Raw genomic sequence first — 17,831 nt, forward strand, 5'->3', positions numbered from 1 at the left:
AGGCACGTGTGCGACATTTCGGTTTAGGTGCATGTTAAAGGACCTCGGGTGTTCGAAATTTTCGCAACCCTCCATTATACTATGTTCCCCATGATCATATTACCTTTTCGGCAAATCAACTTTCTGCAATTACTTATAACATTAGTTACTAGTATAAGGGCGATTCAACAAATTCTTCCTCTATCAAGCTGCAGACACAAACCACGCCTTTGATCCTGACGTGTTTTGCCACTGCGTTGCAGGGTTCTTCCGGGGTCCTGCCCTATAGACCTGCTGAACGTGGCCTTCGAGCACGAGGTGCACATTATTGACAGCCAGAGCAAAACCAAGAAGTGGTTCAAGTCCTTCGACGCGCCCGACCGTCTCAGTGCGAAGCTTGGCGTCGATGAGCTCCGTGCAGCATTTCCTCAACACCAGTGGAACCTCGTTGAAGTAACACCCTTTTTTTTTTTTTTTTGCAATAGAGTCTAATGCCATGCGATCAAAATGCATTTGATGCATAAATAGCTTCATTGATATCCAATGTTGACGAGAATGATATCCAATGTTGACAAGACTTGAGCACGCAAACACCAAGAATTGAGTTCATTCTGCAACTTAATCACTGGTGACAAGGCCTGCATGGCTGATGCCCTCATATAAATAACGACATGCCTTATTGCAGATAAGATTGCCGACGACCGACACGTTGTTTACCGCTATCAATGAACTGCTTGTAGTTTTAGTTTCTGTTTCACGGGCACAGGTTAGCCGAAAATGTTTTTCATGGCCCAACTGCCATATTCTTTGCCATCATGACCACGTGACAATACTCATAGGTGGTCAAGCGCTTCTGGTTTCACAGCTCATGAAATTTCTTACACCGCTAGAGTTACAAAGAGTGCACAGGAAGAAAACGAGAAATTTACTCGAGTGACCTTTTGTTCTGGTTATGGAGTCCTTGCAATTGGTGCAAGGGCATGCGTTTATCAAAATTTTCAGTTATTTGTTCCGTGTAAGTGGTTCACGAGAGGTACCTAACCAGCCACTCCGTTTTTATGCCCATTCTAAGAAATCAAAAATGCCGAAAAGAGCGAGTCTCCAACATAACGACTTGCTGGCCCGGACAGCTAATGCCCAGCCTTTCAGTTCATTTTACTGAAAACTTCGCACATATTATTCATACTTGCATCACAGGTCAATTGGTAAGTGCTTCATAATGTGCATGGCAAGATTCAATCATCATTTTTCTTCATACATGCTTTTCGTTTGAAGGACTATCTTGGCATGCACAATTAAGTGCACAATGCTGGAAGAGAATAAATTATGCACAACCCTAACAATAGCTTGCCCTAATAATAGATTTCTCTGATTATGTTTGCAGATTGATGTGAATAAAGAGGAGCTGCAGTTTGACCGGTGAGTCAGTTCTTGTTGACTTAATTTGCTTCAATGAAACCTGCCCTGTTCCAAGGAAGGTGGTCTTAGCAGTGGTGCAGCAGCTGCGACAATTACACCAACTTGATCCTATTATTAATTTTTGCATCTAGCTGCGCCAAAACTATGAAAATTATTGAAATTGCATCATGCTGCACCAAAAGCCTGACCAGTCCAAAAAGTTTTTTAATTGTGCCAGTTTTAGCGAGAGACTAACTACAGGTGACAAACTACAGGTTGGTCACCTGTAGTTTGCATCATCACTTAATCCACGGATAGAGGCATGCGACCCTAAACTACAGTGTAAAACATACTCATTAGGCCAGGACACTCACAAAATGCAATCCACTAAATGAAATAAGAACCCCATGCCCATAGGTCTGCTGACCGCAGCGGATATTCATCGACAGGACGACGTAGCTTCATAACAAAATTCCTTTGCCTTAGCCAGCCACACTTTGCGGGAAATGTGAATTTTCTAGTCAGTAAACATGGTTACGGCATGTCATAAACTTAAGCTGGAAGCGTATGCCGCTGTTAGTGTCCGTAAACAAACTCTTCTTGCTGTGAACGCTGGCGTTGCCGGCAAGCACATTAGTTGCCAAAGCAGCGGCACATGCAATAGACGTCCGATGCCGTCGCTGGGCGAATGGGCACGTGCCTTTGTTACATGATCTAGTCAAGTGCGTCTTGCAAGCAAGCTGAAAAGTTATACCCTAAATCTGACCCGATCGTAAAAAAAGGGGGGGGGGGGGGGGGGGAGCGGTTTGAAAATTTCTTGGCCTAGTATTTCAAAATGGCATTTTCTAGGCCTTTAAAACCCTTATATTTCTTAAAATTAAAAGTCCTTAAAATTAAAATAAAGGCCCTTAAAAGTCCTTGAATTTTATCATTAAAGTTCATACAGCCATAATCTAGTGGATTTTTTTGCGTGCCTGGCAACTATGTGCTCTCTAGATAACAAGCCATTTAATCCAATTCATTTCTCTAGCTGTATTTCAATATTGTAGTACATTGTACTTACTCATCTAGTACACCGTGACTATAATTGTGGTAGCACTTGCGTGGTTACAGCAGCAACGACGGAGCTAACCTGGCTTTTTCGTGGAGACTGTGCAAGTGTGCGCGGTTATTCGCATTCGCGTCGCTTATAGTGGAACTATGCCGGGAAAGTGCAAATACCAGCTGTCTTGGTTATGCATTGTTGCTTATAGGGAAGGGATTGCACCTGATATGGATTGCACCTGATACGTCAAACTCGCATCAGGTAAAGTTTTCCCATGTGGGAAGAACTTTGATATGTCATTCATGGGGAAGTCTGTCCTTAAAAGTCGCATGAAGAGTACGAAACACATTGAGAACACAAAAGCGACTACAGTCCATAGTGACTTGAGTGCATTTATGGTGCCAACCGTCCAAATAAAGTGCAAATCTTTATGTTGTAAGAAGTGATGTAATTTTCTGCGGTTTCACGTGTTAGACATGGGTGGTCTGAGCAGGTCCTTGAAAAGTACTTGTTAAGTCCTTGAAAGTTCTTGAAAACCCTTGAATTTTGTTTCACTCGGGTGCTATGAACCCTGAAGGGGCTGTCAGCACTATAGTCACAGGACACAGTACAGTTTGTTCAATTACTCTTGCGCCGCATAATTGTGAGTACTAAGATGATCGCCGACGTCTAAGAAGAGTTACTGGCAATCATTTGAAGCACTATATGATATTTCTGCAGTCCTAAACAAATCAAACAAAACTGCGCGCTAGTTTTTTTTTTTCCTACTCCTACTCTTCAGTTTTACGAATCTCCTGAATCTCAAGGTGAGCAGCTCGGCAGATCCACTTTCAAATCCTCAGAGTGGCAGAAGATTTGACAGGCATGGCAAATGATATTGTAGGCTTTATCAAGGTTTGCTGAGTGGGTGGTTCTAAATACTACTTTTATTGTAATAGCAGTGCTCTTCACTCTGCATGATTTAGGGGATGTTGACTGGTTTGTACATGTTTTTTTTTTCTAAATGTAAGCCTTCTTTTTCATACTGCTCCAAGTTTGGTTTTTCGTTATCAAGAATTGAATGTCTTTTCCCCCATAAGTGGCTCCAAATTAAGATTTTAGTGCTCCAAAAATTGCCCCGAATTCTATTTCGGCTGTTGCACCCTTGTCTAAGATAATTTTAAAAGATGGCAAATAATCATTTAGTTGAAGCAGGCGTAAACGAACATTCATGCTCATTTTTTTTAGTAAAAATCGAATCAAATCTGTGATGTACTTTCTTTTGGGCTGTACGGGGGTTCGTCCTATGTACGGCTGACGCAGAAGCCTAGCTAATGTTTCAGCCGCACACAGTCGTACCGTGCACAATTAACGTCCGCTATTCGTAGCTAGTCTCATTGCAGGTACACGGGTTCGGGTGAATAAGGCAGCAGGCTAGGTCAACAACAACGCTTTATTGCTAGGCGTTAGCAATATCGCACAAATATCGCGAGGAGATAGTTCAGAAAACAAGGGTAGACGCTTACTCCTTGGTCATTGTCGTCCTCGGCTCGCAGGGGGGTTGCGGATTCGATCTCCTTCTTCCAAGGCCGGTGTCAGAGTGCCCGTGCGGCCGTCCGCACGCCAGTTTTGTCCCCTGCCCCTGTTTCCCTCTCCCTGACGAGAATAATACCTTTCCTCGCTGAAGGAGAAGAGACCTGTTCCGCGCGCAGGGAAAGGGGAGAATCGTGAGTGCCGGCCGTGCTGGTATTTCGCAACTCTTTCACGCTGCTGTAAAAAAGGGAAAGGGAGGCTGGGCACGCGTGCTCCCCCACAGGGCAAAGCAAGTATAGAAGTTGGCTGCATGTTAGAAATGAGTACAAAATGAAACCATGTTGGCAACGTCCTCCTGTCTGACGGATCAGACACAGAGTCATCGTGGTCATGTAGTGATGGCGGAGCACATTTCTGTTACGAGTTCATGTCGGTTCACTTCATGTGCGACTGGAACCTGTGTGCATTGTATCTGTTTCCTGTGAAGTGCAATGGATTATGTGCCACTTTCATTATAAAAGGTGATGTCAAGAGTAGGTTATCTTCCAATGTGAAGATAATTGCATCACACTGTTTTTGCATGCTCAAGGCGTCTGCACATGAGTAGTCTCATCACTGGCAAATCTTCAGCTGCATGTCAACCGGTAAAATCTTCTACAGACCGAAAATGGGAAGATATGTAGTGCCTCAAAGGGAAGTTTGCAGAGTGGAATAGGCAACTCTGTGTCAGCCGAGCTTGCCTAGGAGACATTGAATGTACTCACGATTGAAGCATGTTTAGAAGTGACCCACGCACTAAAGGCAAAAAACAATTTTTGTCGGAATTAAATGTCAGTGTTCGAGGACTTTTAAAATGTCAGTATTGTGTCAGCAGCAGTGCCCTAATATAATTGACAAAATGAATGTAAATATAGAACGAGATATGTGCCACTAGTGGAATGAGCCAGAGGGTGTCAAGACACAGTCACTAGTATTCAAACAACTACTTATAATAAAAAATAGCACTTTATGCATTATAAGATGTAATATTAGGCTGCGTGTGTGTTTCTCTTTGATTCACAGAAAGAAATACTTGGAGTTTACAATGGGGAACGGCACATTTCGCCCAGCTACGCTCCACTCACGTGGTTGCATCTCAGTGGTGGTTTTCACTTGAATATTTGCATCTCAATAGCAAATTTCTTATCGCATATATTGCTGCTCGGGCTTTTTTGGCTTGCGAAATGCGCTTTAACTGCAATTGAGAAAAATCGCCTTGTCTGTGCAATGTCTGCTGCAGAAACGAAATCGATGACTGTCTAATGAGTGCCACTGGGGAGCTTATGCGCTTGTGTCTAACCCCCATAATCAGAAAGGCCTTGGAACTTCACTTGCCATCGCCTCGTGGCAGCGCGATTGAAACGTGTTTGTGCTACCTTGTCACCACTTTAAGGGGCCCTGAAACTCTTTTTCAAGTAACCATGGAATGGATTCACTAAAAGAGCTTATTGCGTCACAAACTCAATGCCGCAAAAGTTTTAAAAATTTGTCTAGTACGACCGAAGTTGCTAAGATTTGTCGCATGTAGCAATCGCATTCTCTCTTCTCTTCTCTTGTCCCGATGAAAGTGGTGGAACCTAAGCAAGGGGAGGATGGCATGGGCAAAGGAAATATGTCACGCCCACCTCGTGACCTTGAGTACCTTTTTTTTCTCTTTCTTTTTTTCTGAATACGCAACTTTTTCAGCTTGATTACGTGTGGACAAGTCGCGGCCTCCTGCTGCGATCTCAGTAACGACCAAGCGGGCCATGCTCAAATTAGCCAATTGCTGATAAAAGGCCTTCTACGAGTTATTTATGAGCTTCCACCGTCATTCGTCGAGAAAAGAGAAAGCGGTTTTTAGCTGACTTCCACAATTTATTGTGAATTGCAGGCTGTGTGTTGCGCTATAATACTTGGCTCACAGGTTCTTGGGAGCCTCTATTACCGATCGGCAGCGTTTTCTGACCACGTTTAAAGAAGTGTTGCAGGGCTCCTTTGAAGACAGTACATTCGAAATGCATTTGTGCTGCATTGAAGGTGGTGGCAAGTCAAGTCGTCAGGATACTCCCCTCTGACGTGCTGTGCTCAGAGGTAGCTTTGCACCTACCTTGCCAGTTGTCATGTGATCATAAAGGGCGGTGGCGAGCCTTGAGCTGGGCGAAGCCTATGCACCGGGACGTCACTACAAGTGCCTCAGTATGTCGACCGTGCCTACCGCTGTTCACAAACATGGAATAGGTCTATAGAAGTTGGGACTGCGTAGTACCACATCCCAGCATGAAGAAGTCTTACTTCCATCGTCACATGATGCAGGACGCCACTGGAGCATATCGTCTAACTTAGCAAAGTCGTTGCATGGTGCACATGCATGTGTGTTCAGGTTTTCAGGGTAAATCCAAGAAAAAGTAAGGGTCACTAAAATTGCGTTGGTAATTGAGGTTTTTAATGCATAATTTTTAAAAGGCTTTCACCTGGGCACAACTTATTGGTCTTAAGAGAAGCATCGTCATGCAACATGGGAACATATGATTGAGGTTTCAGTGTAGTGTTAAGACTTGATAAGCAGTCCAAGGGAACTAACTCCTAATGAATGTTGAATTGAATTTACTGACATCAAAAAATTTACAAAAATGTAATCATGGCTGTAGAAATGTATCTGACTCCCTAACCTAAGGCTAGTTGGAATTCTTTCAAATTTAATTATAAAAAAGATTGTGTGAAATAGCAAGACGATAAATACATGTGCATAAATATTTTATCAACAGTGCAGAGGGGCACAAAAAAACAAACAAAGGTATACACTCAAACCTCATTATAACAAACTTATACCTGCCCCAAAAAGGCTTCGTTATATCCGACAAGTCGTCATAAATGATTATTTGTAATACTTCATTTATGGCAAAGCTACTGCTTTCTTACTTTATTACAATTGATAACTCGTTATATCTATTACTTTTATCTATGTTTGAGTGTATGTGGTTTGTCTGAGGCCTGTATGTACTCCCATAGTATGATTCTGACTAATGTTGGACATTGTTTACTGTTGGCTGGTGTTGGCTAATAAGGTAAATTGAATATGATTAGAGGCAATCAGAGGTGTTGACAAAGCACCGATTCTAAGCCAACATTGTCTCTAAGATAGACCTCAGAAGTGCATGGGGCCATGACCACTAAATAGCTTGTGAATTTTGCTTTTTTCTCTCTCAGTGCCTACCACATCCACAAGTTGATCTACCCACTGGAGACCGTCCTGGATGACAGCCTCGGGTGCGCCCTCTGGTTTGCTGCTCGTGGCAGTGGAAAGATCTCTGGCAACCCATACACAAGCCCAGCGAGGGTAAGATGGAAAGCCTATAGAGCAGGGGTTCCCAAAGTGGGTTCCGTATTGACAGGTCCCTTCTCGAGGCTCCCCTGCACCTGATAAGTTTTTCCTGGTTTTACACTCGCCCACTCACTTCACTTAGATTGCGATCCCGAGGTGTGTGATCGATCTAGGGAACCTCCATTATTCTTGCATGGGTTCTTTGGCACTTAAGGTAGCTTAGCAGGGTTCCCTGGCACCAACATGCTTTAGAACCCTTGCTGAAGAGTTTTCTCAAATTAACTGGAGGGGGCTCTGGCACTGCGATTGTTCAGCTACCATGGGAAGGATGGGTAGTACACGAATTTGCCTAGTCCTCAAGTGCACTTGTGGCATTGTTTATTGCTGTGCTTTGGTTCTGTTATACTCCGTTTCATACATCATGTGCAACGCTGTCAAAGCTAGCGCTCTTGTTTGCGCTGTGTACTGCCGCGACTAAAAAGTAGTGCGTCGCTTGGGGTGTACGAGAATCAATAAATGCTTCTCGGGAAACTTCTAAGCATACATATTTGTCATCAGGTTAAAAAACAAACGCCTGTGTTGTCGGATAAACAATCCAAATATGCGAGTTGGTAATTTATGTTTGTCGCTTTCGTATCAGGTTTTCGCTCTCCGCGCGACCCGTGCCGTCGTTTTTTTTTTTTACTTGTTGTGGCAGCTTCGAAAAAATGCACCTGTCGTTAACCCAGCCTCATTGGAGCTGCTGTGCTACCTAATCAATGAATTAACGTCATCTTACACGCAGTACTCGCTCACATCAACGAGGTAAACAGACAATGCGGTATAATCGCGACAAAATCGCCATGCTGGTCAAACCTCGGTGCCAGCTCAGCAGGTTCCGGCCCTCACAAGGAAACACGGTATGCTACAAATGAATAAATACGTGCAGTTCACTTCCGCGTGCAAGTAAGTTGAAGTTACTGAAAAAAAAACAAGAATTCAAATTGAACTCGCCAAAAATTATTTAAAAAAAATGGCACCACGTGAATTCGAACCCATGCACTTCAAAACTACGGTGAACTCTCCGGAGCGACGCGTCAGACCACTCGGCTACGAAACCGCGCGGAGCAACACTTCGTGTTTTCTTTACGGACTACTTGCCTACCCTTCACAGCGTTGCACCTGATGTATGAAACGGAGTATAGGAATAAAAGAACAGATCGTTGTAAAATTCAGGACCCTGTTTGAAACGGTGAGGCCAAAAGAGTTAAAGTTGCAAAGTGGAACTGCTTATTATTTGCCGATCGTCGTTTCGTGATAAAGCAGTTCCAAGCCACGCAAAGCCTAACAGAGCTGAAAGTACAGGCGAGCCTACATACAACGGCCCCATTTAAAACAAACTTTCGCTTAAAACGAACGATATCCGCGTGACCGTGAAAATATACATTGGTTCAATGGCACAAAATCGCACTTACAACGAACGTGTCCGAGCGCCGCTGATCGGTTACAGCGAACGTAGTCGGCGCTCTGCCGACTTCCCGGGAAACCAATTTCATTTCGACTACTGATAAGGCATCGGCGAGGTGCCCATACATTCTTATTGTCAAGGGGAGACGCGGGTCGAAAAGTCGCGGCTTTCCGGAAAATTTTCGCTTTTTTTTTTCCGGCTGTATTGGCATCCTTGGACTATAATCTATTACTTCTGAAAATATCAAGCTGAAATTCGCACGAGAAATTATCAAAAAATGCTTCCAAGTGGGCAGCGGTGACGCGAGAAATGCACGAAAGTCGCGAAAACGACGCGTTGGCCGCCATTTGCAATCGTGCACGCATGCTGCGAAGGCCGTATCCTTCATAATCTACTAGTAGCCAGTCTCGTGCCTTCACGCAGAATAAACAAAAAACGAGAAAAACAACGCGTACGTCACGCGTTTTGAATATCGCGGCACACAGCGCGAGGCCGCCATTGGACGGCGGTGCGCTCCACGCTCCTCCCCCTCCTATCTCTCCGGCAAAAGAGCGAAGCCTCGGACGTCGCGATCGAGTTTTTCTGCGTTTCTCTGCATTTTTGCGTCATGGCAAGCCCGAAGAAGTGCAGTTCAGATAATCGAAAGTTCAGAACTCGCCACAAGTATCGAGGGAAACGGCGTCGGACGCTTCGCAAAGCAACAGCGAACGACGATGTCGCCCCCGACCAACGCCCCGACGCTCCGACTTCGGATAGGCCTAACACCGTCACCGAACCCTGCGACAGTGGTTGTGAAATAGCCGCTGCCGTGGAATTCGTCAGTGCATCCCAAAGGAAGATTGGATTCTTCGAGAGTGAACGTAGACCGGTAGATGCTGCTACTGCGAACATGCTGCTTTGCGAAATCGATGCGCTGACGGCACTTGTGGCGGGTGCGCAATGCCCAACCTGCCGCGAACGGAAGCTCGGCGTGCGAGAGGCAGCTGGAAAGCGCAAAGGACTTTCGGCATTCCTCGAACTGTGCTGTCAAAATTCTGATTGCCCTGAATCTGCACTTTCGTTCACGCACACGTCGAGACGTACTGCTTCGGCCGGGGACCAAGGAACGAGCGCTCGTTTTGACAGCGGCAGCTCGCGTGACAGCTTTGCTGTAAACGTGAAGGCAGTTCTGGCAGCACGCGCTATAGGCGCAGGCCACGACCAACTTTCACCTTTCACGATTTTGTGCGATTCTCGGTCTTCCGAGCTTGATGCATCACAAGACATTTAACGGCATTTGCAAGAAGCTCCATGGTGCGGCAATGACGGCAGTGAGCAAAAACTTGCACCAGGCACGAAACATCACGAAGGACGCAGTCGGCGGCAGAGATGTGTCAGTCATGTTTGATGGCACCTGGCAGAAAAGAGGTCATAAAAGCCACAATGGAGTGGGCACAGTCGTGTCCCTGGACACGGGGCTCTGCCTCGATTTTGAAGTTCTTTCGAACTACTGCCATGCTTGCAGTATACACAGGGACCTTGGGGAGGATGAAGAGATATGGCGAGCTTTTCATCTTCCAGTTTGCCAAAAAAACACTGACTGCTCATCCCATGCAATGGAACCTGCGGCAGCTGTCAATATATGGCAGAGGACCTTGTCTTATGAAACTCCACTGCGATTGCGATTCACCAGCTTCCTAAGTGATATGACAGCAAGGCCTACACTGCAGTCTGTGAGGCAAATGTATACTGTGACACCCCCATTGACAAAGAAGAGTGCACGAACCACGTTGCAAAGCGCTTGGGAACTGCCCTACGGAAATTGGCAACGCCACTGCCACGAGGCGAAAAACTGAAAGATGCGACAATAATAAAACTACAAACATATTACAAGATCGCCATCACGAGCAACAAGGACAGTGTCCGAAATATGTACACTGCCATATGGGCATCGTATTTTCATTGCTGCTCCAGTGATGGTGGCAGTAGCCACAACTTTCGCCCCGCGGGACCAAATTCGGGGTGCAAGCACAAGCGTGCGGAAGCACTGGGGGAGCCTGCACCACGCCACACCCCACTGTTGACGAAGGCTCAAGGATTGGCAATTATGCCTATCTACAAGCGCCTTACAGAGGAGAAACTCCTTATTCGGTGCCTTCATGGCAAGACACAGAATGCAGCCGAATCGCTGAACAGCAAGATATGGCTGCTATGTCCAAAAACAAAGTTCGCCTCCAGAACAACTGTGGAGACAGCCACCGCTCTTGCTGTACTCTGGTACAACAAAGGCCGCAGGGGCTTTGAAGAAGTGCTCGAAGGCATTGGAATTCTCCCCTCACAAGGTCTGGCCACACATGGTGACCACTGTGACGTCATGCGCATCAGGAAGATGAACCTGAAGCAAACTGCAGAAGCGAGGGCACACCGTCGCAACACAGCGAAGAGAGCTCGTGTTGAGGACACTGACCGCAAGAGCCGTGAAGGACCAAGCTATGGTGCAGGGGACTTCTAGACACTTGCAGTGCATTCAAGGCAAGGTACTTTTCATTGTGCCCCAATTTGATGCAAAATGAATTATTTCCTAATAAATGCCAACTTTGCGAACTTTCAAACTTGTTTTTCTCATTTTCATTTTTTCTGACAGTTTCACGTTTTCCGGGCAGCCTTTTAGAAACTTATATTCATTGTATAGTAACGAAACTTGGCACACATATTCTTCAACACATGCAGAATGCAAATATCTACTCTAAATTGCAATGCCTACCAGCATTAGTTGTGAAAATATTAGCTTATTGTTTCAAGGGAGATTGAAAATAATAAGTCATTTAATACAATTTTTTTTTCTTGGTTCCAATATTTCTGTGACATATCTATATAGATATTTGCACTTTTCAATCTACCAAGAGTCAAATAAGATCAGACACAGTGCTTTTACTGAAAGTTTAGTACATAAAAGAGTGCCCGCAAAAAATGTAACTTTTTGCTATTGTTTATGGCATAACTCAATAATTATAGCAGCTACACAAAAAATGATTGCATATTTGAAATCTGCATGAAAAACTATACTAATAACAAACTTTTCAAGTCTCTATTACTAGAAATAAAAAAAAAACTTTTTCGAGGAGCGTCTCCCCTTAAACGCCGATGCTGACTTTGTGCCCCTCTAGTTGCCACTCTCCCCGGCCGATTTTTGTTACGCACCCCTCTGTCATTTGTCCCCCCGCTACTCTGAGCACCCCGCACCGCCAGACACGGCCCGTGTTTTCACACTGCCACTGAAGACTGGTGGGCCATCTACCCTGTCTTTGATCGCTGGTACTGTCGTTGGCATTGCCAGCCTGGAGTGACCAGACGATTTGCTAACATCGTCAGCCACCAACTGTATCTGATAATCTTCGTCTAGTGCACGCACGTACGCTACCCCACCAACTCTGATAATTTGCAATTCGTTTTTGGTTTAGGATTTGCCCTCCCTCACTTAGCACTCAATCGGCTCAGCATGCCCTCCGCACCCGTGCAGCAGCACGAGAACGGCTGTTAATTTGCGCGGATTGAATCGCGAAATATTGAAGTTGGTGAGGCCACGCAAACCCGCCGGCACTACGAAACGATTTTTCGACCACAGCCACCGATTCTTCGAACACTTCCGGGCGCATCCATCCAACCGTGCTTTGACTTCTGCGCGTGTAGGCACTCTTTCAAGTTTTTCTACGTGCACGTTTCACGGACCTTTAAAGCAAGCTACCGAACCTGCCTCCTTCCCATGTGTTTTGGTTTTCAAGGTTGCCCTCCCGCCGCATCCTCCTTTCTCTTCACTCTATCGTAACTCTTTGCCCTTCTTCTCTTGCAGATTCGCTCTCCTCTCTTGATCACAACACCTTCGCCCGTCTCCACCCTTTGCGACACCAGCTATGCTGGCTCGAATTAGTTTCGTTTTTTGACTAGAAACGAGCCCAGAGCTGTTCCATGCGTTCTGGTATGTGTGCGCGTCATGCTCGCTCTTGGTGTGCGTGTGGGGTCAGGATGGCAGACGGGAGGACTTGCATGCTTTTCCTGCCGCTCAACAAAACGTTGACCGTTTGGCCGAAAGTGTGATCGTTTGGTTTTAGCGTAATCCGCGCGTTATGTGCCACGTTGCAGAGCGGTTGCTCATAGCTGTTGGCCACCTGGCAGCCAACTTGCCGCTTCAGGGGTCCCGGTATTCAGCTGTGGAGATGGTGAATATGTCGTGGGCGGCGGTGACGACTACGTGCGCGCGAAACTGTTTTCGGGAGGGCGACTTCGTCGACGTCGGGCCCGATGCCGGGCTCGATGAGCCCGAAGTCAGGCCCGAAGCTTCCGAACAGGATCACTCCGGCAGCGTTTTGTGGCAGCCCGTCGTCGACTCCGACCGGGAAGAGTGGGTGGGACATCTGTTGCGATGGTTTAATCCTGGCCAATGGGGATGGTGACACTGTGGAACCGTGCTTGTATTAGGGCATTGTGAATGAAGTACGAGGCGAGAGCGGTTTGGAGGAATCGGGTTGCGAGAACGACTAAACTTTAGAGCCAGTGCCTCAAGCAGCTTATGCCACAGGCCTCGGCGAACGAGCACCCTGCCGTTTTAAATGAACTCGAGGCCGCCCTTGTCGCTTCTGCTCTTCGAAACACGTGCATCAGGGATTATTCGAGGCAAAAAAGTTTGTGTTTTCACTTGCAATTTTTTGAAAAGCTGTGTTTCATTTACTACGAACTTTGGGATACAGCGAACGGATGCCGCGTCAGGCTAAGGTCCGTTATAAGCGGGCTCGACTGTACATCAATTAGACAAATTTTTGTACTACCCATTATTCTTGTGCTTGCTGGAGCGCCGTGTGTTGCAGCTCCTATAGGCACTAGCACCAGAGTTCCCTCTATTATATTTATAATGTATTTATAAAAAACTCTATCGGGAAGCCTTCATATAAAATTGGACCTACGTAGTTCGTCACTGGGAAATCCACCGTGGAACCTCTTTATCCACAGCTTCCAACCAATCTCACTTACTCTGGCGCCATGTCGCTGGTGCAGGCCAAAATGGTACACGCAGTGTACATCACTTCCCTAATTGTGCAAGCACCCGTGGTCCCATTGTTCAGCCGCGTCCAAAGTTGTCACAAAGATGTACGAAGCGGAAGCATTTTCGGCAACTGGTTTAAGCAACATGTGCACCCATTGTAATACTAGTAGCTTAGTGGATGGGGTGTCACGCAGCTGAACTTGAGTTCAGCTGCGAACTTTGCATTTTGATGTGATCAGAATGAAAGTGCGCCAGTGTGCCTATGTTTATATCCACATTCATAAAGCCCAGGGGTTGCAGATAATGTGTAGGAAAGCATTCACTTATAAGAGCGAGTATATCTGGGCTCTGCCTCAAGGTTGATATGAAGGGAACACCCCCTGCATGTCACATGTATTTATGAAAAAACTGCGAACACACTTTTGCCATGTGGCATTTTCCGACATGATAGCACGAAATGGTTTTTCAAGCTTATGTGTTTTCACACTGAAGAATGCCTAAAAAATACTTTTTTGCTACTTTATGTTCCTTGTTTTTGCAAAGCAAGCTAGGACTTTTAACAGTAGACAACCCGATCTTCGTAAAATACAGTTGAACACGGTTATATCGAACCCACATATATAGTAGAATTTTCGGGTATATCGAACTCGCAAGTTATCCTTTTAAAATACCTTTTAAAAGTATAAAAATTCGCATGTTTATACAGAACGGTATTTTTACTCGCCTTCAGATATATAGAATGCCATGCAAGCTGGAAAGTGTACTTCGGCACTTTCCAGGGCCTCCACCTCCGTTTTTTTTAACATTTCAGTAAACAGGCGCATTTTGTGCAGAATGTCCTCGTGATTAATTATTCTACACCTGGCAGCACTACTTGCTGCCAGCATGCCACAAATGCCAAGAAACAATCCCACCTTCTTTCCGGGCCTTTGGAGCCTCTGTGTGACGCGCAGTACGAATATCTCGGATGCACAGTATAAATATGCTGTGGTTGGTCGAACGAAAGCCCACAACTTTAGGTTAGTCTGCAAGCAGCTGTCTGCGCTGCTTGTTGTTTGTCGTTTTGTCCACGTGTGTGCACCTACTCTCGAATCAGCTACTGTGGCCCTTAACACAACTGCACAAACTAAAGTCGAGTGTTTTGCGATGGTTTTCGTTCATCTGTGTGTGGTGCTTGGCTGCAAGAGCACCGACCGAAAAACGAAAAGATGTGACACTTGTTACCTATGCGTGTCACCGTACGGATCCATCTTGTTGGCGATTTTTCGAAGGCGTGTGCACAACACAGAGTCTATACAATTTGTATAAACAAAGGCCAGAACGAAACGGCAGTGGCGGTTCCAGCAAGCAAAAGTAGATGGCGTTTCGACCAGTGCATCAGTGTTGACGTATGCCGCGTGAGATTTGGAGGGATGTTCGGCAAGAGGGCAAAGTGGCTTTGGGAGAGGATATTGACGCGCGTATGTGCCAGTGGTGAGGACAACGAAGCAGCGCGAGTGTCTTTGGCCGAGGGCAAAAGACGAAGAAGTCGTTGCAGTCTGTTTCCTGCGATCGATAAATCGTATTTGTTTGAGGCGCTTTGTGTGCTCGTCAATCTCGCGTCGTCACACTGGTGGAGGTGCTGGGTACGTCTACAGAGTTTGCCGTTATCGCGACGCTCAGTACTCGAGATTTCCTCGCTACCCTGATTACATTGCGTACGACGATCAACGCATGTACAACTACCCCCCTGTGAACACACCACCGCAGAATCCAGTAATGCCCAGATCACGTTCTCCATCTCCTGCGCGGCCCAGTTCACCTAATCTTCGCAGTTTTGCCGACGTCACCAGGGGCAGGTCCCCTAGCCCGCGACGGGGAAACTAGACGCAGCGACCTCGGGGGGTGGGGTTGCCAATATTCGAAATTCCGAACAGCCCCCATTGCAGACAAATGACAGCTCGAAGCCATCGATACCGAAGAAGACGACAGCAACGACTAATTCGACGAATGAGACAACTGCCGACGTAACCGACATTATCAGCGCTGACCTTGTCGTTCACATTGACGGCCACCAAGTGACGGCACTTGTGGACACTGGCTCCCACTTTTCTATAATAAGCCTACAGCTAGCCGAAAGACTAATACCCGTGCCACACGGGCATAGAAAATGACATTTGGTGGCGACGGCCTTCAGTTCCCGAATGACATTCGTTTCGCCAGCGCTGCTACACGTCCAAAGCGAATGACATTTGACTTGATGATGTCGATCACAGCACCTTCCAAGTGAGCATTGAGTGAATAGCAATAAAAAAATTAAGAAGCACTTACAAGCTTCAAACACATCAGATAATCATCAAATGTAGAAATAAGCGTATTACGCTGTCCTAAGTTTTAGTTTCTTGCTTTGTTTTACAACGTTGCAGCCGACCGTAGCAACCTAAGCCAACACTAGTCAGATCCACAGCGTAAATAGACACTAAAATTGACAAGCGTTTCATTATCAATACTTTATTTTCTTTGTATAACGTTCAAAGCACCTTTTTAAGACTTTAGTGCAAATAAAAGACGGGAAATTTCATTTTTAGCTCAATATGATTTCTTTTATATACTTTCAGGTAAATCGCACTTCGCGAGCTGTGTCGTCGAGAGTAGGCATTTCTCAGTCAACTGAGTTCTGGCGAAGGCAGTTGGTGGCGAATGGCATTCGAATGGCATTCGGATGAATGCCATTTTGTTCGCCCGTGTGGCACCGCGCGAATGGCAATAAATCTGAAAGAATTCGGGCGTAAATGCCATTTTTTCTGCCCATGTGGCACGGGTATTAAGAAGGTGAAAATGCCATGGCAGGGACCCAATATAAGAACTGCAGGAGGTCAGTTGATGACACCGGTTGGAAAGTGCACGGCCCGACTCTTCATTGCTGGTTCCACCTTTGTCGCCACCCTCGTCATTCTCCACGAGTGCTGTAAACAGCTCATATTGGGAATGAATTTTTTGCGCGAATACGGGGCTGTGATTGACATCCGTGACAGAAGCGTAACGTTCACTGTAAGCCCGGAGACTGCTACAGATGAGAAACACCAGCCACCTCGCTTCCGTATTGCCGATGACGACGTCATACTGCCGCCACGAAGTTGTTCTCTCGTATCCGTGCACTGTGACAAATTACAAAATGGGACTGGCATCGCTGAACACATCAAGGAGCTCGCATTCACTAGCGGCATTTCTGTTGCCAGGGCTGTCATCACTGTTGTTGACGGATGCGCTGAACTGCTATTGACAAATTTCAGCAGAGAACGCCGACACATAGTTAAAGGCACGGCTATTGCCTATTTTGACGAACTCTCGCAAACAGAAGATTGTCATTTAGTGGAGGAAGCAGCAACGTCTACTATCACTACACCGACACCTGTAGATGTTGATCGAATGTTATCTCCCATTGAGCGAGACCGCCTTCTCACGCTGATCAACAAGTTCCACGGCTGCTTCTCATCCACATCAAGAGTTGGTCAAACGGCACTGACGAAACACCGCATCATCACGGATTCTGATGCCAGACCCATCCGGCAAAATCCTTATCGAGTCGCCCCAAAAGAGCGTGAGGTAATTCAAAAACAGGTGAAAACGGTGCTAGAAGATGGTGTTATTCGGCCGTCTAACAGTCCTTGGGCATCACCTGTAGTACTCGTCAAAAAGAAGGACGGTAGCTTGCGTTTCTGCGTCGACTACCGTAAGCTTAATCAGATCACAAAGAAGGACGTCTACCCTCTGCCGCGTATTGATGATTCATTGGATAGACTACGAAACGCACGCTACTTTTCGTCTATGGACTTAAAAAGCGGCTACTGGCAAATCGAAGTGGATGAGAAAGATCGTGAGAAGACTGCCTTTGTTACGCCCGACGGACTTTATGAATTTCAGGTTCTTCCTTTCGGTTTGTGTTCGGCGCCAGCAACATTCCAGCGTCTCATGGACATGGTTCTGTCGGGACTTAAGTGGCAAACCTGCCTGGTGTACCTCAATGACGTGATTGTCTTTTCGGCGACTTTCGAGGAACACTTACGAAGGCTCGAAGCAGTTTTTGAAGCAATACGCTTGGCCGGTCTTA

The 17,831-nt window shown here is 46.1% G+C and overlaps 1 protein-coding gene across 1 annotated transcript in view; it reads left to right on the plus strand.

The window, feature by feature from the left end:
* Nucleotides 1-17,831, plus strand: part of LOC119181106 (asparagine synthetase domain-containing protein 1) — an 84,031-nt gene that overhangs the window by 37,770 nt on the left and 28,430 nt on the right. Inside the window, exons 7-9 of the mRNA XM_037432285.2 lie at nucleotides 243-432; nucleotides 1,364-1,398; nucleotides 7,163-7,292. Of these exons, the coding sequence (XP_037288182.2) occupies nucleotides 243-432; nucleotides 1,364-1,398; nucleotides 7,163-7,292 (355 nt within the window). The remainder of the gene's footprint in view (nucleotides 1-242; nucleotides 433-1,363; nucleotides 1,399-7,162; nucleotides 7,293-17,831) is intronic.

The sequence above is a fragment of the Rhipicephalus microplus genome, chromosome 10 (assembly GCF_043290135.1).
Source record: "Rhipicephalus microplus isolate Deutch F79 chromosome 10, USDA_Rmic, whole genome shotgun sequence".
In the NCBI taxonomy this organism is placed as follows: domain Eukaryota; kingdom Metazoa; phylum Arthropoda; class Arachnida; order Ixodida; family Ixodidae; genus Rhipicephalus; species Rhipicephalus microplus.